The sequence below is a fragment of the Mobula hypostoma genome, chromosome 13 (genome assembly GCF_963921235.1).
Source record: "Mobula hypostoma chromosome 13, sMobHyp1.1, whole genome shotgun sequence".
NCBI classification, from domain to species: domain Eukaryota; kingdom Metazoa; phylum Chordata; class Chondrichthyes; order Myliobatiformes; family Myliobatidae; genus Mobula; species Mobula hypostoma.
In genome coordinates this window covers 10,508,157-10,533,405 of record NC_086109.1, presented here as the reverse complement: position 1 = coordinate 10,533,405, position 25,249 = coordinate 10,508,157, and the positions used below count along the sequence as shown (strand labels likewise).

The 25,249-nt window shown below is 37.6% G+C and overlaps 1 protein-coding gene across 2 annotated transcripts in view; it reads right to left on the bottom strand.

Moving 5' to 3' along the window:
- Window positions 1–25,249, bottom strand: part of nucks1a (nuclear casein kinase and cyclin-dependent kinase substrate 1a) — a 51,646-nt gene that overhangs the window by 20,453 nt on the left and 5,944 nt on the right. Inside the window, exons 3-6 of one of the 2 annotated variants that reach the window (XM_063065274.1) lie at window positions 19,378–19,483; window positions 18,796–18,878; window positions 12,303–12,446; window positions 3,344–3,496 (exon numbers count right to left, since the gene is read on the bottom strand). In XM_063065274.1, coding sequence (XP_062921344.1) covers window positions 3,344–3,496; window positions 12,303–12,446; window positions 18,796–18,878; window positions 19,378–19,483 — 486 coding nt within the window. Of the gene's footprint in view, window positions 1–3,343; window positions 3,500–12,302; window positions 12,447–18,795; window positions 18,879–19,377; window positions 19,484–25,249 lie in introns of both variants that reach the window. The other variant, XM_063065273.1, reaches the window with a different exon arrangement.

Here is a 25,249-nt window from a genome sequence, read left to right as displayed (position 1 = left end):
TCTCCTCGAGATTCTAAACATATGAATGATTTTTTAGATAATTTAGACTTCCCTCAGATTTCACAGGATATGTCTTCTATATTAGATACTTCCATTACTATGGATGAGATTAAGAATGTTATTCTTTCTATGAATTTGGGGAAAGCTCCTGGCCCGGATGGGTTTACCGTTGAATTTTATAAATGTTTTGCTTCTTTATTGATCCCTTGGCTCTGTAGGGTTTTTGAGGCTTCTCTGAAACTTGGTAAACTTCCTGAATCTTTTAATAGAGCGTCAATTTCTTTAATATTAAAGAAGGATAAAGACCCTGCTCAATGTGCATCTTATAGACCAATATCTCTATTAAATGTTGATTCTAAAGTTTTTTCTAAGTTATTAGCAAATAGACTAGAAAAAGTACTTCCTTCTATTATTTCGGAAGACCAAACGGGTTTTATTAAAGGTCGTTACTCTTTTTATAATATTCGTACATTGTTAAATATCGTTTATACTCCCTCACAAAATGTTCCTGAGTGTGTTATTTCTTTAGACGCCGAGAAAGCTTTTGATAGAGTAGAATGGCCTTATTTATTTAAGGTGCTTGAAATGTTTAACTTTAGCTTGAAATTTATATCCTGGATTAAACTGTTATATCATTCCCCTGTAGCCTCGGTCCGTACTAACTCTTTAAACTCACCTTTTTTTCCTCTTTTTCGAGGTACTCGACAAGGCTATCCTCTTAGTCCCCTATTATTTGATATTGCATTAGAACCTCTTGCAATTGCCATTCGAGAATCATCAAATATTACTGGGATAACTCGGGGATTAAAGTCCCATAAGTTATCACTCTATGCTGATGATTTACTTTTATATATTTCTAATCCTGAGAAATCCATTCCTGCTGTTTTAGAGTTATTAGCACAATTTGGTTTTTTTTCAGGTTATAAATTAAATCTTAGTAAGAGTGAACTCTTTCCGATTAATAAACATCTTCCCTTATATTATAAATTTCCATTTAAATTGATTGATAACTATTTTTCTTATCTTGGGATTAAAATTACTTGTAAATATAAAGATTTATTTAAGATTAACTCTACCATTAATAGACCATATTACTCAACTTTCATCTAAATGGTTTCCTTTATATTTAACTTTGATTGGTCGTATTAATGCAGTTAAGATGTTTTTTTTGCCAAAGTTTTTATATGTGTTTCAGGCATTACCAATTTTTGTTCCAAAATCTTTCTTTGATAAAGTTGACTCTAAAATTTCTTCATTTATTTGGCAGAATAAAAATCCGAGACTGGGTAAAATACATTTACAGAAAGCTAAGAGAGATGGAGGTTTAGCATTACCTAACTTTAGATTCTATTATTGGCCAATTAATATTCGACATATGAAATTTTGGTTACTTGACCAGGATATACTATCTATTCCTAAATGGGTAGCATTGGAACTACAATCTGTTCAGGGCTATACACTTGCCTCTATTTTAGGTTCCTCTCTCCCTTTTGATTCGAAACGCCTTAAGCAGGTGTCTAACCCGATAGTTAAATATGCTTTGCGTATTTGGTTTCAATTCAGAAAATTTTTTGATCTTAATCAATTCGGGTTAGCGATTCCTATTTTAGGTAACATATTTTTTCCTCCCTCTTTTACGGATCGCGCTTTTCAAACTTGGAAGACTAAGGGTATTTTACGGTTTTTGGATTTATTTTTAGATGGTTCCCTTATGTCTTTTGAACAACTATCTAATAAATATAATTTATCAAGAATACATTTTTTTAGATATTTGCAAGTTAGAAATTTCCTAAGTACTATACTTTCTTCCTTTCCAATGCTTCCTCCTACATATATTTTAGATTCGATAATTAACCTTAATCCATGTCAGAAAGGTGCATCGGCTATGATTTATAATATTATTATGAAACTTAGGAAAGCTCCATTTGATAAGATTAGGGTAGATTGGGAACAGGAATTGGGGCTTACCATTTCTGTGGATGATTAGGGGCAGATTTTACAATTAGTTAATACTTCCTCTATTTGCGCTAAACATTCCCTAATTCAATTTAAAGTTGTTCATAGAGCACATATGTCCAAAGATAAGTTAGCGCGTTTTTACTTGCATATTAATCCTTTTTGTGATAGATGTTCGGGGCAGATAGCCTCTTTAACTCATATGTTTTGGTCTTGCCCTACTTTGGAAACTTTTTGGAGAGACATTTTTAATATTATTTCTAAGGTATTAAAGATAGATATCTCTCCTCACCCTATTACTGCTATCTTTGGACTACCTAAAATTTCTAGTAATCTTTCCCCTTCAGCCCGTAGAATGATTGCATTTCTTACTTTAATGGCGAAAAGATGTATTTTACAACATTGGAAAGAGCTTAATGCTCCAACTACCTTTTTTTGGTTCTCCCAGACGATATTACGTTTGAATCTGGAGAAAATTAGAAGTAACCTTTATGATTCTTCATTTAAATTTGAACAGATTTGGGGATCTTTTATTCGATATTTTCACTTAATGTAATATATACCCTTCTTGTTTTTTTTCACTGTTTTTAATGGAGGTCGGGATTGAGGACGTGATTTTAAGTTTAACTCTGTTTGGTTTCAAGTTAGCCCATTGCTTTGCTTTACTTTTAGTTAGTTGCACGGTGGGTTTTTTTTGGGGGGGTTTTTTTTTCTTTTTTTCTATTGATATATATATAAAATTTAGTATACTATTATGTTATCTTGGTTTCTTATGTTTAAGTTACATTGTTTGTAGTATTTTTTTTGGTATTGATACCTTCTGTAATTTTATTATATTTTAACATTGTATTAATGTTTATATGGCTTACCTTTTGGTATACTTATTCAATAAAAAGATTTAAAAAGAAAAGAAAGAAAGAATCTCACCATGCTCCTCATTCTCTCCGTGAATACTGACACAAAGTATTTATCTAATACCTCACCCATGAAAGGAACTAGAAAGCCAATGACAGTAGGAAACACAGCAAGGCTCAGGCAGACCACCACCTAATAGCTATTAAAGAATTGTTGCCACTTAATTGTCAAGTACAGTTCATTCAGTGAATGCATGACTTTTCTGGTTTGATACACAGTGTGCACCCTGAATAAGAAAACTGCCAATTTATAATCATACAGCTGAACCTCCAGAAGCAGTGGTACATCATCAGCAACTTGACATGTTCACTTTTTCCATAAATTAATAACTGACCACCAATGTATTCCCTCACTTTGATTTTAATTCAAATTTCTTCCTCTGCAATCTTTCACTCTTGTGCTGCAAACAAGACCACAAAAATCTTACCACATTCTCAAAATCTTTTCAGGGGACACAAGTTATATCACTTACTTTCTTGAGCAGCCTCTTCATCATCTTCATGCTCTTCTTCACTTCCTCCATCATCCAAAAGGATTTCTCTCTGTTTGCTTGCAGCTTTGGATGCAGCTTGCCTTTTCTGACGACCATCTTTGTGACCTTTTTCATCTTCACTCTCATCATCCCCTGCTAAAAGAAATAAGTATCCAGGATTAAATTTTAAAATCACAAACCCCCACCAATTATACTGGGAGACAGTACAGTTACCGGGAACATATATCTGCACCTTTATGAGATTGTGATATTATTTACATATCACAGAAAGTTTAAGACATGGAAAACAATGTACACCAGTTCAAAAGGGATACCCCAGAAGACTACAATAAATTAAATTCCATCTGAAGTTATACATTCTGTATTTTACACTGATTATAAAACAAGGTATCCTATATTTTCCCGCTATGTTAATTTTGGTGCCTTACCCATTTTCTTCCTTTCATACCAAACCTCAGAAAATAAACTTCAGTAATTCCTTATCACCATGATCACTCTTTACAAGAGAAGGTCCTCACTGGGTACAACACAACCACATCAGATTCGTCCTTTCAAAGTTCAAAGTAAATTTATTATCAAAGTTATCCCCTCTGGTTCAAGACTGTCCCTGATGATGGTGTGGGTTCTGAAGCTCCTGTACCTTCTTCCTGATGGCAGCAGTGAGAAGACAGCATTTGAAATGTCATCCTTTGGAAAAGTAGTTCTCTTACAATGCATGGCCTGGAAATGGGGGTCCTTGATGAATGCTGCTTTCTTGCAACAGCACTCTGTATAGATGTGCTCAATGGTAGGGAGTAGGTTACCTGTGATGGATTGTGCTGTATCCACTACATTTTGTAGGCTTTTCCCTTCAAGGACACTAGTGTTTCCATGCAGGCTGTGATGCAACTAGTCAATATACACTTCATTACACATCTATCGAAGTTTGTCAAAGTTTTAGATGACATGCTGAACCTTTGCAATCATCTAAGAAAGTAGAGGCCTGCTCTGCTTTCTTCGTAATGGCACATAGGTGCTGGACCCAGGGCACATCCTCTGAAAGATAATATATATTTTCCAAATGGTCACCAAAATCTTAACATTGGGCAATCAGTCACCAGGATCAAATAAAATTCCTTGCCTAATTAGTCATGATACAAAAACTTTTTTGGTTAAGTGACCCAGTATTCAATAGCACATTTTTAAAGATTATTAGAAATGTAGCAGCAAAAGTATGAAATGGCAACAATGATTAACTATGTATTGATTGAACAGCAAGAGGCAGATTCAAGGCCTGTCCATCTGAACCGAGAGCAAGGTTTGATCCATCTAAACTTCTGGCCATTTTGGAAAGGTGCGGTCCAGGCCCAGAGCACATCGATACAACAAGGCCCCGAGTCTTAGAGCAAGGAACAACCCGATGTTTGAACAATTTAAATGCGGGATCAGGTGGATTGCAAAGGCAAAGTGTTAGAACCAGTGGCAAGGGTCAAGCCGGTTCTGTTCGCTCTTCCATGACGTTTACCGGGCTCTGCGCTGAACAGAGACTGAGGTTGAGAGCTGCTCCGGGCTTTGTGTCTGAAGACTCAGTTTTGTTCTAAATGCTATTTGCTTATTTCTATTGTTTGCACGATTTGTTTTTAATCCCTCTGCACATTGGGTGTTTGACAGTCTTTTTTGTAGGTTCTTTTGGGTTTCTTTTTTTTGTGGCTGCTTGAAAGGTGATGAATGTCATGGTCGTATAATGTATACATACTTTGATAATAAATGGACTTTGAAATGACAGAGTTACAGATATGGTTCGGTTAATCCCTTAAGTGAATGACTATTCCATAGACTGTAGCAGTACGAGTCCTTCCACTGGTTATGCTGGGTTCTTGATATATGGCTGCAGGATACCCCAACAATCCACTTCCAGACTAAAGGGGTCATACACTATAAAATTCCCAAGATTTAGTGGGGATTTTGTACTTCAAGAGAGTTTTGTGGACATCCTTGGATTTTTTTTTTATCATCCATCTGCTAATTGTGTCCCGTAGCAGAACTTATACTAGGTGAATAATAACTTTGCAGAGACCTACCCTACAACAGAATCACTCTCAGTGAAGACTGAAGGTAGGACTGCATCATTGCTGTCACACATTCTTTCCCCAACATTACATCTCACCTCTAACATTAATTTTCCTAAACCACTTGCTTCAAGAAACAGCTTATTCTAGCTAAATCATGATCTCACGTACCATAATATGCCTACAGCCTTTTGTTCTAAGGAGATTAAATCCCAGAAACAACCTGAGTACCACATTTATTTAATCAGCAATGCACTATCACAATATGATTTGAAGATATTTCCTAAATTTCAAAAAATCCCAAGAAATGTGCTAGTTAAAATGATATTGCTTTAAAGCAGCAGAGCTTTCGTGTGAGGATATACAAGTCACTAAAAGACATTAGTAGTTGTAAATATGGCCATAAAAAGGAAATGTCCAGAATGATAATTTGTGATGGTTAGCAAGACAATAGAGGTATAAATTTGAAACGATTTCATTACAAAGTCATTGCACAAGATAATTTAAATGTGAAATCTTTTCCTTTAAACGAGTAATGAAAAAAAACCCTTTTGGAAGGTTATTAAATATTCCTCCAGAGAAATAGTAAAGTTCACAAACAGCAACCAGATATATAACATTAGTGTTAGTGTACTCATATGTAGGAAAATATTGCACCAGAAGATTAACTGATATTACCAAGCAATCAGGTAAAAATGCAAAATGCAAAGTAAATATTTTAACAGAAGCCCAACTGAAAACATTATCCATGCAGCTTATCTTACTGACAGCAGGCCTGAGGATGCATGTAGAAGTATTATAAATCTAACCCAATCTGAAAATGGAAGCCATTTTTATTTGTGAAATAAGGACACAGTTTGAGCTACAAGTTCACAGAAGACACATATTAAAACACTTTCCAGCAAAACTACATTCTCAGAAAATAAGTACTAACAACTACAGCAGCTGCACAAGGCTTACTCAATTAATTGGAACTTCCATGAAATATTTAATACCAGTTGACAAACTAGACTACACATGCTGCCTGATAACTATAAACATCACCAAAACAATCAGAAAATTGTAAGAATACATCAGAGGTTTAAACAGAAAAACTAGTCTGTAGCACTGACTTAATCAAGACAGAACAATGAACAAGTGAAACAGTGGAAATAGTCAAAAAGAGGCCAAACTGAACTAATTTCAATAGAAAGATTGCAATAAAAATATTCCAGTAGACAATATCTGGATTGTTTTCTCATCCAATAAATTAATCACTTTCAGAATCCATCATCTATCAATCATGATATAAACTGGCCCATCAGTTAATCAGGGCGGCTGCTTATTTGGGATAACTCTTAAAGAAGCAAAACTGAGAAAAAAGCTGGAACAACATGACCAAAGGCGACATCCTCCAGATGACTACTACTTTCTCTTCCAAATGTGGTTCTGCTACTATTCTGCCTGTGATCTACATTTTGCTGGTGTGTTTTCAGGCTGACTGAGCGATCCAGCGTTTTGGTCATGTCTCGGAGGGTGTTCCGTAAGGTATGGCGGCCACACAGCAAAGAAGCCTGGAGATGGCGCAGCCATTATCTGCACAAGGTGTCTGTACTAATTTTGTTAATTTACAGTCAAAGGAACAGCAGCTTGTTAGTTGTCTGTCATATCTGACACTAGAGATGGTACCCCTCCCTGGACACCCCATACATGGCAGTGTACAATGGATGAATTTCTCCACCTATTAGGAACTAATACAGATTTACAGTACTGTAGTAGCATTGGTAGTGTTCTAATTTGTTCTATATTTCACTTAAATACATAATTCGTTACTCCATTAAGCAGTAGTGTCTTTTTAAAAAAATACCTTTTTAACTATTTCTATGAAACTTCATTAGCCGGTCCCAATGTGTTCAAATTAAACTGAAAATTATAGCTTTCATTAATCTGAAAAATGTTACCATTTCTCCCTCCACAGGCACTGCCCAACCTGCTTGTTACTTCCTGCAATTTTATTTTAATTATTTATTTCCAACCTTCACTGTATTTTGCTTTCAGGCTGCCCAAATATGGTGATCAGTAAAGAAACAAAATGAATCATTATAGTTTCCTCAATGATTATATTTGCAACAAATAGTATTCATAATAAAAAGTTAACAGATAATTACTGCAGTTCTAATAAATCACACCGTCTGTTTTACAAACATATTCCTGGCTTTTATCTATTACCCAGAAACACATCCCATGTTATTCTGGGACTCACTGCCTGAATCTCAGCCCCAGATCTCCCACTTAATGTTCTATTCAATTACATTATATGATAACTCATTGCACATCTTGCAAGATCTTTCTGTCAAATCTGTTAAAGCAGAAAATTGTTTTTTTCTAATCTTTCCCAACAACCAGCCTATTAGTCCTTTGAACTTACTCCTGAACTGTAGCCTTTGAGGAAGACAGCCAGAATAACATTGAAGGTATAACCTGTTCATAGTCTACAGTTCTGTTCAAAGACAAATTCACAAAGTTTACTACCTTTGTGCACAATAGTCCTGATATCCTACCGAACATCCATTTTCACTCTTTATAAATAGTGAATTCCTTATCAAAATCAAATTCTTAACCACATAACTTGGAAAACAAGAACTACTGAAAGCAAGGGCCAATGAACATCAGATTATCAGAGTGCTGACAAGGAAATCACAATTCTTAGAAGATTACAATAGCAACCACTCGATGCTAACTAGAAAACAATGGCAGATTGCTCAACATTTCATGACAGCAGTCTTGATCAATGCTGTCATGAAATGTTGAGCACTACTGATATGTAAAGACAACCATCACAGATCAAATAAGACACCCCAACAGATTAAGCACTTCTGGATTCACTCTTAATAATTCTAAATCATCTATAATACAACCTTTATACACTTGCGCTGTTTTATAATTGCTGTATCTTCCAAAGATAATTCGGGTATGATAGAACACACCAGGGCATAACTCACGACACGCCAAGGTCAAAAGCTATTGTCAAACTACTATAGTTGCAACCCAACTAGGTGTATAAGGTGTGAATTGTTTGTTCCTCTCCATGCTTTGTGGCACATCGGACAGCAACCTTGCCACTTCTTTAGCATTTGTCTGCTTTTTTATGAGGCTAGGTTGCCAACTCGAGGCTCAACCCCGCACAGACGAAAAGTGTGCAAGGAGCTGGCCGGATTTGAACCGCAGTGCAGGTGCCACTATACCACCGGCTTAAGGTATGAAAAAACAGGAAGTAATGCCAGGATTTATTACTGCATGATACATACTAACCTGACCATGTCCCAGGTATGCATTGTTTCTAACAATTTACAAAAATTAAAATAATAAAAATCTCAGTTCTGAAATGCTTCTTTGAATCATTTGAAATATCTAACAGAATAACTAATTTTGATTTCTAGCAGCCAACATATTGTTTGAAATCATTGACAGTTAGCCAAAGCTAATGGTCTAGTAGTTTTCGCATGTTTTGTTATTTCCACTTAGAAAACAGAGATATTTGCTGGAGAATAAAGATTTGAGATTTGATCCATTTACAGATAGTTAATTTTAACTACAAAAAACACTTTCTTAATCTTTTTTCCTCCAGTCCTGATGAAGGGTCTCTGCCCGAAAAGTCAACTATACCCTTTTCCATAGATGCTGCCTGGTCTGCTGAGGTCCTCCAGCATTTTGTGTGTGTTACCTTATTACTAAGTCTTTGGTGTCCACGAAAATACAGTTTAAGAGCAGGGGCAAGGAATGAAGCTGCAGAGAGACCCCTACTCCACGTATCATCCATTATCAATTCCTGGAGTGCACGTTTTGTAGAATATTGACTGGCAAGGCTTTGTAGCCATGTCCTTCACAATCAAATACGTTGCAACACTTTGGATGAGCTAGGATACAACAAAAGATAGTTCTCAGCTAATATACTGGCCTGGGTAAAACTGCATACAATGTGAACTTCAGAATGAGAAGTCTAGGAGGAAGTTTAAGTTATCGGCAAACAGGACTGGAGAAAGGTAGGGACATAAATGAAGAGGATAGAGAAAATTATGAAACAAAACAAATACATACCTGGGACACATCTAAAGTACTTACCATCAAAGTACTGACTATAATTACTTTCTTTAAAATAGTTGTTTGGAGATTGAAGTTATCCTTTAAGCAGCAATTCCAGGAACCCAGAAAGAAGAAAACATGCCCCAATGCCAAAAATTATTACAGATATACACAAAATTATGACAATGATTGTCATTCGACTAACTTTTTTTAAAAAAAGCATTACCTACAAATATAATATTTGGTAATGCACACAAAATGCTGGAGGAACTCAACAGGCCAGGCAGCATCTATGGAAACGAGTACCATCGACGTTTTGGACTGAAACCTTTCATCAGGACACATGAAGGGTCCTGACGAAGGGTCTCGGCCCCAAATGTCGACTGTAGTCTTTTCCATAGATGCTGCCTGGCCTGCTGAGTTTGTCCAACATTTTGTGTGTATTACTTGGATTTTGAGCATCTGCAGGTTTTCCCTTGCTTGTGATAAAGCTCGAAGTAAAGCCAACATTGTCCTTTGCAGAATATTGACCAACTAGATAAAGAACAAAACTTAACAGTCTTGATGTATTTTTTAATATAAACCAAGGAACAGCAAGTTGGATCATCTGCCATCTAGTCTACAATTATGGCCAACTGCTACCCTGCACATTTTGAATTTGTGCAATAGTGCTAAGCACAGTAACACTGTCATCCACAATTTTAAAAAGACATGGGTTCCACCCTAAGTTAATCAAATGTAATGTGAATGAAGAAAAGCTTTAATAATCTGCTGTCCACCAGCTTGATGTGACTTTGAAAAAGATCTCAATGCAATTTAAATGGGCAGAAGAGTAAAAAAAAACTGGACACCATGCCAAGTTACTGGCACCTTGTTGGCTCTTATGACAGTTATATGTAGAGATCCTAAGTGCAACATCCTACACAGTGAACAATTCCTTTTCCACTAACATGCCCCCCAAACCTAATCTGATAATGTGGTGACACCCTAAGGTGTAAAATGATTTGAGCGATCAAAGAGGCCTCAGTTACAGGATATGCCTAGGGGCAACTTTTAATAATTTTATACCTCCAACAGAAGAATGAATGCAGTATAAAGAAATGATGAAGTATGATGAACTCATGCAGGGTGCCAGCTCATACATAAAAACTGAATGGGGCAACTCAAAATCAAAGATGAGGAAAACAAAATTAATCAGACAGGTCATAAACTTTCCACATATTCTCGATCTTAACAGATTTCAACACTGATTTTTCAAAGAAGGTTGATCTCAAATCTACTCCCTTAACTTGCATGGAACTTGATTTTGGCATTCCTAGGACTTAGTACGGATATAAAATCATTAGGAGTTTCTACCCTGAATGCACATCCGTGAGTCAGTAAGATTCAAATCCGCATTCCAGATTAGAGTACAAAATACACCAATGTTGTACTTAGGGAATCGTTCAGTTGACGCTGAATTTCAGGAAAGGCTTTAAGTCAAATTCAAAATAAACTTATTGTCAAAGCATATTTATGTCACTATGTACTACTCTGAAATCAAGCTGAGGCTGTGCATAGTTTCATAGAGCCACAGTATCATGTAGCACTGAAACAGATTCTTTGGCCAACCACAACCATGTCACCCTTCCTGAGCACTGAAATACCATTTGCCTGCATTATATTGAGTTAAGCAGCATAGAAACCAGCCATTTACCCACCACATCCATACCAACAGTGAGCACCCATCCCCATCCACATTAATCGCAACGTCCAGCATAAGGCACAAAGATTTCTCTTGCTTTGCCATTCAAGTGTCTGTCTCAACAATTCTTCAATGCTGCCAGTGACTTTGCTTCCACCACTCCCTCGGGCAGGGCATTCCAGGCACCTAGCATTCACTGGGTAAAATTAGTCCACCTCAGATGCCCTCAAAAATCTGTCACCCTAAATCACTGTCGACTGGTTTTCATCTTCCTCTGATATGGTGGAAAGTTTCCTGTAGTTTACCCTATCTATACCCCTCAAGTTTCTTCTACTCAATCATAACCCCTCTTTAACTTCCCTAATCTGGGGAAAACAGTCTTTGCTTCTCCAGTCTTTCCTCTTAACTGAATTAAGTCCACCTCATGCAATAATCTGAGGAATCGCCACAGCAACCTCTACAGCACTAATGCATCACTCCTTTAGTTTAGTGATCTGAACAGAGGCCTGACCAGTGTTTATGGAAGTTGGAATATAACCTGTATACTCTTGTATTCAGTGTCTCAACTAATGAAGGTCATTTGTCTTCTTAACCATGTATTGCACCATCAAGGATCTGCTGTAAAATTTGGTACAATATTTTTTTTAAACAGAAAAAATATTGCCAGATGTCCTTGCATAGATACCGTTGAAGCAAATGGCCTGGTCAATATACACCAAGATCCTACTAAACAGCACATTAGGGCTGAACTAATTTGTTCTGCATACAAGTTCCAGTTTACACTACATACATCACTTTTTGTGTTCAGGATCATAGAAAGTGTTCCAGCAAAGTGCTTGTTCGAACACAACATTATAAGAGCACCTGCCCCTTTCACTCCAAGCAGTGTATTCCAAACATGAAAAAGTAATTCTTCAACAGATCTCCTATAAAGGTCTCATCCCATACCCTAAATCTATGCCCTCTGGTTTCAGACCCTGCGAAAAAATGCTTTCTACTATGTACCCTATCTATGCACTCATAAACTTTGTATACCTCTCATCAGGTTCCTCGTCAGAGCCTTCCAGTCCATGGGAACTCTCAATCACAATCACCAAAATCACAACTCATTACCTCCTCATCTTAATGCACAGATACAACTTACCTTCAGCCGATTTCCTGGGCTTTTTGGGTGTCCTTTTCTCCTTCTTATCCCCTTTAACCTTTTTTCCTTTTTTGCCTTTTTTTGTTGAAGCTTCATAATCACTGTCACCGTGGTCCAAATCCTCCTCACTCCCCATGTCCTCATCTGAAATTAAATAGCAGAAAATTCATACAATAGCAAATGGAACATTATGATTTAAAGAAAAATAGGCTTGCAGATTAACCGTCAGAGAACATTACACCAGATAATTTAACAACACAAACTAGAAAATGTCTCAGCTCTATTAACAAATGGAACACACAATAGGCAATCACCTATATGAAAAAATGATAAAAGATCTAAAAAGATTAAGAGACCTCATACTGCCCTCCTATAACACCTTCCTTGAAACTAGTGGACAAAAAAAAAAATCCACAAACAACCAAGACCAATGTCAGAAGCAGATTCCTCTGAACTAACTGGGCTCAAACCAATAATCTACGCCAAGTAATCCTTTCATTCTTGGCCACCAGGAAGTGCAATAGCAATATCACTATCCCAAGCCCTCATTTGCTGCAGCCTCTCCCCCATGTTGTATGCCTGGAATCATGCAAGCAAAGAAAAATAAGTATTTAAATTCTCCACAAAATATTAGTATACCAAAACACACCATCTACTTGTTATTTCAAAGCTTATGTTAAAATCACTCCAGACTGCAAAAGCTGCCAAGAAGCTTAAAAAGCACGAGAAGCATGCACAGCAAAATAAAAGCAGGACTTGCATGCACAATCATACAGAAAAAAACAACCAGAAACATGCACATGTACCCAAAAGCATTATAAACTAAACTAAAAATCAAAGAAAATATGCAAAAGCCATCATGGGAAGATGTTTCTATTGGTCCTTTTGTGGACTTTTAGAATTCATTGTTCTTGCAAGAGAAATGCTGACTACATACCCACAACGTTCTGGTTCTGCAAAGTACAAAACCTGCGACCTTTAAGGTGAATCCCACAAAATACTGTTTTACAATGTATAAACTCAGTATTATGCTGAATGTGAGCTTGCATCCAGAAATTGCAAATTTAACTGATAAGCAACATGATCAATAGAAGCCTAAACTTGCATATTTCGACCTACACTTTCACACCTAATGATCCGAGCATCAGAGAATGACACCTTATGTCATTCACCACACAATGCACATTTCTACCTACACTGACGTACATTGGAGCTCAAAGTTCCAAACAAAAACCATAGGACTTTTTCCAGTGGAATTCTCTATACATCATAGGAAGGCAGGAAAACAACTACCTGGCAAATATTAGCTATTTTTTCATATTCTATTGTACTTCAAAATCAGGTTTATTATCACTGACATATGTCGTGAAATTTGTTCTTTTGCTGCAGCAGTACAGTGCAATATATAAAAACTACGAGCTACAACAAGAATATATAAAAAATAAACAAACAGTTCAAACTGAGTGCAAAACAGTGGGGTAGTATCATGAGTTCATGGACCATTGAGAAACCTGATGGTGGAGGGGAAGAAGCTGTTACTAAAACATCAGGTGAGCAACTTCAGGCTCCTGTACCTCCTCTGTTGGCCCTCTCTTCATTACTGAAGATCCCTTGAATGGACTCCCCCCCCCCCACTTCATTATAACCCATTGCAAAACGTGTAACTAAAAGTTATACTTAAAATCAATTTTAGATTAAATAACAATTTAAAATGATCAAAAGCCAGCAGAAAACTTCATTTACCAATTTCAATTATCACAATGGTTTTATGCACAAAGGAAGGAAACTGTTTTCTGTGAGGTTAGCTACTTTGACTGAAATAGTTCAAGGACTAAGACCAAGGGATCCAGATGATCGTACTGAAGAAACTGCACATCTGGCCCTTGAATGATCCTTATGAAATCTTATGCTGACAAGTGCAGAGATTCCAGTTAGAATGATCAACGTAACCATAGGACCTTGGTACAGGGGCCTATTCAAGTTAAGTAATTGACAAGGAATGCATTAAGAATTAGAGGAAGGGCAGACACTGTTGTGGTCACAGAATCTGTGCTGCTTATCTAACACCAAGGTTAAGGAAATCTCCCTGGAATTGGAGAGAAACCCAGGAATAAAAAGGACAAGATCCAATTATCATTGTCCTTGGAGGCAACAATAAAAGTAGGACCAACCAAAATAAACTCTCTGCTGAGGAAGTATGAAAAGTTAGGGTCTGTATAAAAATGCAGAAAAACACACATTGTTAATAATCTCCGGATTACGATGTAAGTCACTTCAAAAGTCAAAGGGTTGATAAGATCAGAGACTTGATTTAAAAAAAACTGGAGTGGAAGAAATGGGTTTCAACTTAAGGGGCTTAGGTTCCAGTACCAAGGAAGGATGGAGGTGGATTGCTTTATTTGAGTCTGGGTAGGACCCACGTCCTTGTAAGTTCAATAACCAAGGCAGTTGTAGAGAAAGGACAAGGCATTAGTGTGAGGCAATGATACCAGTAAGCCTAACAGAACTGTGAAAAGGGAGGACAGAATGTACAAAAGCCCTCTAACAAATAGAATCAGAGTAGGGAAAATGGCATGGAGTCAAAATTGGCTCTTGACCTAAACGTGCATAGCATTCACAATTACTTGGACATGAATGCACTATTAGAAATAAATGCACGTTTCAAAACTATTGGCTACCCTGCAACTGTGTCTGTTGCGCTGGAAACTAAATATTCTGCTATACTTAACACTTTGGAAGGATAGGCAAATAGAAAAAGAAGATGAGGTAATTTAAGATAATTAAGGATGAGATTAGTACAGTTGATTGAGAAATAATCTAGGAGCAGTAAATTAAGATACAGACTCAGTTGGGATGAAGCATGTGAAGATCACTGGTGAGAATATGCCATAGGCCTCTTAACATTAGCTATACTATAAGGCAGTGGAAATCAAGAAAGAACAGGAGCTTGTAGGAAAGGCACCACAATAATTACAAGTTTTGTCAATTGTATTTGCCCAATCTCTATAATGACTAAAGCAACCTTGAGAATGACATCATGGAATACATTCAGGACAGTTTTAGAACAATTCAGTGTATATCCAAACCACTTGAAAGCTGAACAGAGAAATGGGGCAGTTTTAATTAATGATCTCATAGCAAAGAATCCCCTGGGGAAGACTGATCCTAACATGATAAATTTCATTCAGTTTGGAATGGGAAATGCAAATATGAAACGAATGTCTTAGATTTGATCAAAAACAATTGCAGTGGCTGAAGGCAAGACTGGCTAAAGTGAACTGGGAAAATAAAATAGATCAGCAGATAAGCATTGACACAAGTTTTAGGAGATATTTCCCCAATTTCAAAAATATACAGTACTGCATTTGAAAATAATGGATCACGACACTTGTGGGCTGTACCTAGCACATTATTGGATTGCGTCATCATCCAAGCAATGCCTTTCACTATATGTTTGGATGTACACATGGCAAACAAATCGTTATTAGAAACTCAAAAGTTTGGGATAGTTAAGAAATCTAAGGATAACTAAGATGGAGAAAATACATTATCAGTGGACTAGCAAGAAATAAAAGATAGCAAGAGCTTCTTCAAGTACTATATTAAAAGAGGAAAGAATAGCGGGGGTAAATATTAGTTCCTTACAGAATGGGAGTGGGATATAATGGAGTGGCAATCAGAGGGAATGAATGTTTTGTAAGTCTTCATTGTAAAAATATCCCTATAATGCAAAATCACCAAGAACAAAGTTGAAAATAAATCAGTGACACCAGAGATGAATGGACTAGCAAAGTAATAGAATTAACGAACAACCCTTGTGAATCCCAAGGTCTTGCAGCAGAGATACTGGAGGTACTGATTACAATGTTCCGAAGGATTCTGAAATCTGGAAAATTTCAAAAAGCACTCCAATTCAAGGAGAGAGAGAGTGCAAGCAGAGACCTATTAGTACTACATTCATCATTGGAAAAATTCTGTAATTCATTATTCATTGTAAAGGAAATAACAGAACGTTTAAACGTTTCACACAATTATTAGTGTATTAGTGTGCTTTGATAACGGATAATGGGACACCAATATATTTACACTTTCAAGAAGAATTCAATAATGCAACACTTAAAAGTTGATGGCATTGAGAGAAATACATTAACATAGATGCAGGATTGACAAACTAACAGAGAATAGGGTTGCAGTAGATGAGTTACATCCAGATTGGAAAGCTGCAACAATGGGGTTGCCACAGGGAACAGTGCTGAACTGCAACTATTTACAATCTATAGTAAATGACTTGAATGGAAGGGACCAAGTATATATGTAGCCAAATTTGCTGCTAATATAGGGATAAGTGAGAAAGCAAGTTGCAAGCACAATTTTCAAGTGGGTGGACAAAACTTTGGGTGATGAAGGATTGTGAAAAAATGAGAGGTTATCCACTTTCACTAGAAAATCGGAACACTGTTTAAAACATAGAAAGGTTGTGTACTGGGATTTAATATCCTTGCACATAAGCACAAAATGAGCACCAAGAAGAACAACTTAACGAGGTAAATGGAAAGTTGGCTTTGGTCAAATTGGTTGGAGTACAAAAATGAGGCGAGTCTTTCTACTAACTGTGTGGGAGACCATGTCTGGCTAATTGCTTTCACTCCAGAGAAGATTCACAGGGATGGAGAGGATGCCTAATGAGCAAGAGTAGAATAAATTAGGGTGTGTATGAATGACAGGTGACTTTATTAAAACACAACAGGGTCTGTAGCATTCTGTCAAAGCAGATGTTGAGAGAAGATTATCTTTAGTAGAGAAATGTAGAACAAGGGGGCATAATTTCAGAATAGGGAGATACCCATTTAAGAGAGTAAGAATAAATTCCCTCTGAGGGACACGAATCTTTAAGATTCTCTATCTCAGGAAATAAGTATATTAAATCATTGAATCTTCTCAAGGGCAGGGATTCCCAACCTTTTTTATGCCATGGACTAATACCATTAAGCAAAGGGTCTGTGAACCCCAGATTAGGAGCCCTTGCTCAAGAGTGACATGGTTTTCTGATTTACGTGGAAGTCAAGAGTCATGGAAAACCCAACGGGAAAGTGAGTTGACACCAAGATCAAATCAATTACAATGCTATTAAATGTTGGATCAGGTTTGAGGGGGTTACATGGCATACTCCTACTTGGACTGCTAGAAAGGGCTAGATAGAATGGACCTGGAGAGGGTGTTTCCAATAGTTGGGCAGTCTAGAAGCAGAGGGTACAGCCTCAGAATACAAGAATGTCTCTTTACAACAGAGGAGGAATTTTAGCCAAAACGTGGCAAATCTGTGGAATTCATTGCTATCGACTGCTGTGAAGGCCAAGTCATTGGGTATATTTAACGTGGAAATTGATAGGTTCTTGAATAGTGAAGGTGTCAAAGGTTACAGGGAGAAGGCAGGAGAATGGGGTTGAAAGGGAAAGTAAATCAACATTGACTGAAAGGTGGAACAAATTTGATGAGTGAATTAGCCTAATCTCACTCCTATGTTGTAGATCTATTGCTTATAATATTCAATGGCTTTATTATTATTATCGAGCGCCATTCTGGGAATTATCCTTTTGACTAGGAATCCAACTGGACCTATCACAGTCCTTTCTGGTTACTACAGGAGGTCACAAAGATCAGGTATCCTGTGGTGAGTGACTCACCTTCCATCACCCCAAAGCCTTTCCACAATTTGCAAAGGCACACATTTGGAATGTGACTGAATATTTTCCACTTGTCTATAGAAGTGCACTTCAGAATACCAGAACAATCAGCCTGGCACCCTACCCGCCACCAGCAGATTTACCATGGCACATACAATCTACAGCATGCACTGCAGTTACTTGCCAAAGCTCCTAATCAGCAGCTCACACATCGCATAATGGAAATTTTAAAAAAGCACTACCATAATCTGTTACTAAGGAACTAGTTACACTGAAGATATTAACACTGCAGCAAGTAGCTACAAGTCTCAGATGTACTTGAAATTCAAGCACGGCAAGCCATGAAAGTTCAGATCTCTCAAGCTACAAGGAGTCAGCTTGTGTGAGCTCGTTCCTTCTTTGAAAGTTTACTCTACTCTGCTAAACCTCTACTAACAACTCCTGCTGGTCCAGAATTCTGGCAAATCAGGAAAGTGCTCAGTTACGGGTGCCACATATAAAAGCCTCATATTTTTTCGCTACTGCTCTTTTTACCTCAATTATTTAACTTAAAAGGATTAGCCAAGTATGATACATTGCCTAAGTTCAATTGGTTGGCAAGACATTAGTGTATTAAAAGATTTATTCTCCCTCCAAGGGTCCCATCACCAGGTGGTCATATTAATCATAGCAACAAGGAGGAATATTTGCCTCCAGGAATAACCAAAGCCCAGAAATGCAGAGCTATGAGACAGACAACTACACTTACATTAGGTTGTTTCCTTCGGTCTGACCTTTAACCTGTACCATACAGTTTAATGTAAACCCACCAGGTGAATGGGATGTCTCCTTCTTGGACAATGCAATGGCAGCCTTCAGGTCCTTCTCATAAAGCTTGTCGTCTGATTCCTCGCTGCCAAATAAATAAGAACATGTGCCAATACAAAAACTTCTCGCGTAGTTACACTCCACAAAAATATAAATAGCCACAACTTTTCCAACTTTGACAATGGTACACTATATCAAAGAAGCAAGTCTTCAGCTCTAGTAACAAATCAATGCAGAATGAGGTTTTAAATTGTCAATGTCCAATTGCTGCTTGCTCATTAAATCCACCTATGCAACTTGGGTGGTCTCTTTTGTTGCAACTGAAGGCAAGAGCTCACAGTGATCAACCCATCCAAGATACCATTCCTGTCATTTTGAATGCAAACTCGTGCCTCAAAGAAACAACAGCTTGTTTATCAGCACTGCTGCTTTTCTGAATGAAAATGAGTTGAAGTTCGAAATTAAAAGTACTTTTAAACACCCAAACCAACCCACGTAAAGCAAAGCTTCAGAAATGTATTCACTTAAAAGACAGACTTTTAAAACAAGAACATAGAAAATGAAGAGAATCTGATAAAAGCTACCTTTCATCCCGTGCATTTTTTGCAGACTTTCTTTTGTTTTTTCCTTCCCTGGGGGACGCTCGTGCTCTCTTAGCCGGAGGGGGTGAATCTCTTCCATAGGCTTCATCTGCAAGCAGAAATCCTGTTTAATACTCCAAATTTTTCCAATATCCCAAAAATCAGTACAAAGAGGGTGATGCCAAAGAGTGTAGTTGAGGTGGGTACAATCACAACACTTACATGACATTTTTTAGATTGGAAGATAAATGGATTGGAAAGTTTGAAAGAGAAATGAGCTGAATGGGACCAGCTCAGGCAGGCTCCCTGGTTAGCACGTGTTGGCTGAGACGCTGTATAATTCTATGATTGTGATACATGGCCATTCTGAGGGGGAACAGCGACATCATCCAAAAAGCAAATGTGCTTTAGTTCCATTAGTTCCTAGTAAAGTATAAGTATGCCACAGAAGGAAGAAAACATGGAAAAGATAATGTGGATGTAGAAAAAAAACCTGTAGAATGGAAATTTATCCAGACTGCAACAACGAATTGCCAGCACATCCTTTTAATGTTGCATCTTTGGGTTACTTTGTCATAATTGCCTGCAGTACCAGATATTTGGTACATTTAATAAAAGTGTCCAATGATACATGGAGATAGAAACTATTACCATAATGAATGTAGTCACTTGGTCTTACACAACTTGCATCCAATTCCAGAAACACAGAAGTAAAGTAAACTGAAAAAAGTCTTGAAATGATGATAATCTAATTTCACACAGTAGGCTGCTGCCACATCTCCAGTGAGCCAAGCTCAGTAAGTCAAAGGGCCTGTTTCAAAGTCATGCGCCTATATGAATTGTAGAATGAAATGAGTGCTCACTCTGAAGAGTTGCAATCATTTGCCAAACCAATGTAAATGGAGCAACAGGAACATGTGAAGGCAAAATAAGACTGCAAACAATATTGGTTAAGTTGAGCGACAAATTAGTAAAACCCAAAGATGCCTTCGACATTTGTTTTATGACTGCGAAAACAAAATAGACTTGTAGCTATGAACTGTCTTCCATAACTGCAGAGACCCAAGATACCTAATGTCAATGAAGTGATCACTGTTACAATACTAGAAACTGCTGTCCACTTTTGTTTGGAAGTCTGAACCAGTGATTATACCCCAATGACCCACACCTGCTACTCTGAGGACATTGAATTTAATTGGAATCGGGGTTCACAAGGCAGCAAAGCCCCTTGCAATCTTAATAAGTAAACACACAATATGCCAATCAGGATAATTAAACACAGGCAAAGAGCCAAACTAGAATAGCATGTCACAAACACAAATAAAACTTATTTCTATGCACTTTCAATGAAGTGGCTGCATTGAAGCACAATCAAAGGATCTCAGGCATATTTTATCTCCTTGCCCAGTTTTGAGGTCAAGGATTGTGCAACAGTGCAATGCTGTTGAGATTACTTAGCTTGATATAAATCAGGAGCCAAACCCAAGAACCATCTGACTTGTGTAATCAAAGGAATAAAATACAGGTCTTGATGATTTTTGTGGTGACATATTTCAAAATTGTTTAACATAATTTCCAGTACACAAGAGTAAAGGGGAATGAAATATTTGTTACCCTGGGCCCGCAAAAAAAAAAAACAAGCACCAGATGGCTGATTGTACGTCAATAATGTGAGACTAGACACAGGAGTGTCTGTATATCAAAAACACGTTGGTGATGGATCTCAAAAGAGAGTTTATTGAATGCCTACGAGATGGCTTTTTAAGAGTAGTTTGTTGTTGAGTCTACTAGGGGATCAGCTATACTGGACTGGGTGTTACGTAATGAACCGGAGGCGATTAGGGAGCTTAAAGTAAAAGAACCCTATTACCAGGGAGGAGGTGCTCAATAAGCTGAAAGACCTAAGGGTACACAAGTCAGGTGGGCCAGATGAACTGCACTCAAGGGTTCTGAAAGAGGCAGTGGTAGAGATTGTGGAGGCATTAGTAACAATCTTTCAAAAATCATTGGACTCTGGCATGGTATCAGAGGACTGGAAAATTGCAAATGTCACTCCACTCTAAGAAAGAAGGAAGGCAGCAGAAAGGAAATTATAGCCCAGTTAGCCTGACCTCAGTGGTTGGGAAGATGTTGGAGTAAATTGTTAAGGATGAGGTTATGGAGTACTTAGTGGCACAGCACAAGATAGGACAAAGTCAGCATGGTGTCCTTAAGTGAAAATCCTGCCTGACGCACCTGTTGGAATTCCTTGAGGAGATTACAAGTAGGATAGATAAAGGGGATACAGTGGATGTTGTACATTTAGACTTTCAGAAGGCCTTTGACAAGGTGCTACACATGAGGCTGCTTACCAAGTTAAGAGTCCATGGTATTATTGGAAAGTCACTGGCACGGTAAGACGTTGGCTGATTGGTAAGAAGCAGCGAGTGGGAATAAAAGGCCGCCAGTGACTAGTGGTATTCCGCAGGTGCCAGCGATGGGACCACTTCTTTTTATGCTGTTTATCAATGAGTTAGATGATGGAATAGATGGGGTTTTGTTGCCAAGTTTTCAGATGAGACAAAGATTGCTAGAGGGGCACTTAGTGTTAAGGAAATACGTAGGCTGCAGAAGGACTTAAGACAGATTAGGAGAATGGGCAAGACTCTGGCAAATGCATGGCCATGCAATTTAGAAATAAATGTGTAGACTATTTTCTAAATGGGGAGAAAATTCAAAAATATCAGATACAAAGGAACTTGGAAATCCTTGTGCAGAACACACTAAAGGTTAACTTGCAGGTTGAGTCAGTGGGGAAGAAGGCAAATGCAATGTTAGCATTCATTTCAAGAGGTCTTGAATACAAGAGCAGGGGCGTGATACTGAGGCTTTATAAGGCACTGATGAGGCCTCACCTTGAGTACTCTGAACAGTTTTGGGCTCCTCATCTAAGAAAAGATATGCTGGCATTAGACAGGGTTCAGAGGAGGTTCAAAAGGATGATTCAGTAAATGAACGGGTTATCATACGAGGAACATTTGATAGCTCTGTGTCTATACTCACTAGAAGTTTGAAGGATGGGGGGCGGGTGGGAGGGAATCTCATTGAAACTTCCCTATGTTAAAAGGTCTAGACAGAGTAGATGTGGAAAGGATGTTTCCCATGGTGGGGAAGTTTAGGACAAGATGGCATGTCTTCAGGATAAAGGAGTGTCCATTTAAAACAAGAGATATGGATAAATTTCTTCAGCCAAAGGGTGGGGAATTTGTGGAATTTGTTACCACAGGCAGCTGTGGAGGCTAGGTCATTGGGTGTATTTAAGGCAGAGATTGATAGGTTCCTGATTGGACACGGCATCAAAGGTTAAGGGGAGAAGGCCAGGGAGTATGGCTGAGGAAGGGGGAAAAAGGATCGGCCAATGATTGAATGGTGCAAACTCGATGGGCCAAATGGCCCGATTCTGCTCCCATGTCTTATGGTCTTATAAGATGACTTACAGGAACTGATAAAATAGTGATGGGAGTGGTGTGAAGGAGTCAGTAAGGGTGGAGGTGTTGATCAGCCTTACTGCTTGGGAAAGTAACTCACATTCTATTGACATTTATTTGTTAAATTGGCATAAATATAACATAACTTTTGTTCACACATAGTAAAAAGATCCAAACCAGTAGCTCCCTCTTCGAAGTACCTCACATCAATGCTTTTAGATTGGACATCAAAATAATGAGGGGCATGAGGTTCTTGTACTTACCCACTTTATTGCAAAACAAAAATATATCTTGGCCAGTGTATTGGAAAACAAGTGATTTTTAACACAAACAAGAACATAATGACTGAAGATACACCCTCACAAGAGTGGAATCCCATTACATTTAAAAATTCTGTACTTTACTCTTTTCCTTGATATAAGCATGTCTACATTGTTAGAAGTGTCCTTTTCTTGGATGAAACATTAACTACCTGTTTTGGAAATTGATAAATCTATCCCAAGGTACTTTTTATTGAAAAAAACAGAGGAACTGCTCTTCTGGAACCATTCCTCCACATCAAGTGAATCTCTTTTTCTAAAATCTCATTTCTGTTTTCTAATTGCTTTCTGTCATGATTTCATATTAAATATTCTAACTTACACTTTGGTTAAATTGTGTACATCAGTGAGAATCTTCAAATAAGATTACTGACACTGATTTAGATGCATGCACATCAATCATGTTAAATAGGAATAAAATTGGTCAAAATGCCTGATATGACTTTTAAAAGGACAATGACAAGAACTATAGATGAGAACCACAATTCATTTTACATAAATAACCCAGCTAGGAAACTATCAAACTAGTGATGAGAGTCACTTATCTAATACAGACGCTACTTCACTTGTGTTATCCATTAAACAACTGGTCATTTCAATCTTTTCTTTTATCTACCGTGCTAGAAATCCCAAAGAATCTCAGGACTACAAGAGCAATGAAATGGAGCAATCGTGCTCACTTTTAGCTAAGCAGACTGTCTAAAATTAATCTGAGTCTCTGAATTCAAAGCACAAACAACACTGATATCCAAGATCACGTCAGTGATGATCATGGTGGTACTCTCCTTGTGGACAGGGCAATGGAGAGTTAGAAGTCCATACGATCTGATCTGATAACTCCATTGCATAGTTCAAGACTGGTAAACTTTCACGTGGTCTTTTTCAAATGAATTGTTACAGCTACCTGCTGGATGTATAATTGCAAAACCCATTGCACTATTCAGAGATGAGCAGAACAGATACGGCTTGACAATGATTAAACAGTTGTTCATCGTGAAAGCTGAAGTCTCAAACTTTTATGTGGTTGATTGCTGCTGCCAAATCCAATGCGCGCTGAGGCAGGTGGTGCGTGAACAACAGATAGGATTCTGTTTACAGCAGCTTAGGTTTGGATTTTAATTCAATGGAGAACAGTGCAAGAGAAAGATGCAATTTTAAAAACAATTTACTTTCTTTTAAATTACTTACTATACCTGTATTTTATATTGTTACATTTTGATATTTTAAAAATTGCACTAAAAATCCTGACACAGTCAAGCATTCAAGATATCCATTCAGCCTGGGGTTTGGTTTAATTGATCATCAAAACATTTCCGTGGGATTTAAGATCGAAAAGACCCAACAATCAAAGCAAGTTTCTATTACGAATTGTTGCCAAGGGATTGGCACAAAACTAGACCACTTTAACAGGAAGGTGGACGACAACTATCCAAAGTCAATGTGTTGCATTTGGGACCCAGATGTGTGAAAATTAGATGTTGCCTTATTATAACAGGTAATTCCAGCTATCCAGGATACAGGAAAGTAAGCCTATGATCATGTACATAGAGATTTAACCTGAACTCCCAGGCTTATTAATGATTTCATTAATTGTTCAAGAAATAAGAACAAGATAAACTTAACTTTTAAAAATATTGTATATTTGTTTCCAAACAAAACAAAACCTGCAGATGCTGAAAATCCAAGCAACACACACACACAAAGTGCTGAAGGAACTCAGCAGGCCAGGCAGCATCTATGGAAAAGAATATAGTCTCGCCCTGAAATGCGGACTGTACTCCTTTCTATAGATGCTGCCTGGCCTGTCGAGTTCCTCCAGCATTTTGTGTGTTACTTAGTTTTGTTTGTGTTTTTTTTAAACCCACAAAAACTACTTGGTTATCAGATCTACTAGGCTTTAAATTGAACTCAAAAATATTAGATGCATGTACACAATTTTGTCCTTTAAACTTCTCTGGGCAATCTTGATAGGGGTCCTTTAAATAAAATCTATCAAATTTCCATCCAGGCCCTTGTACATAAGCTGAAGTAATGAAGGACAATCCCCAATATTTTGTTGTTTGTTGCAAAGAAGCACCCTGAATTACA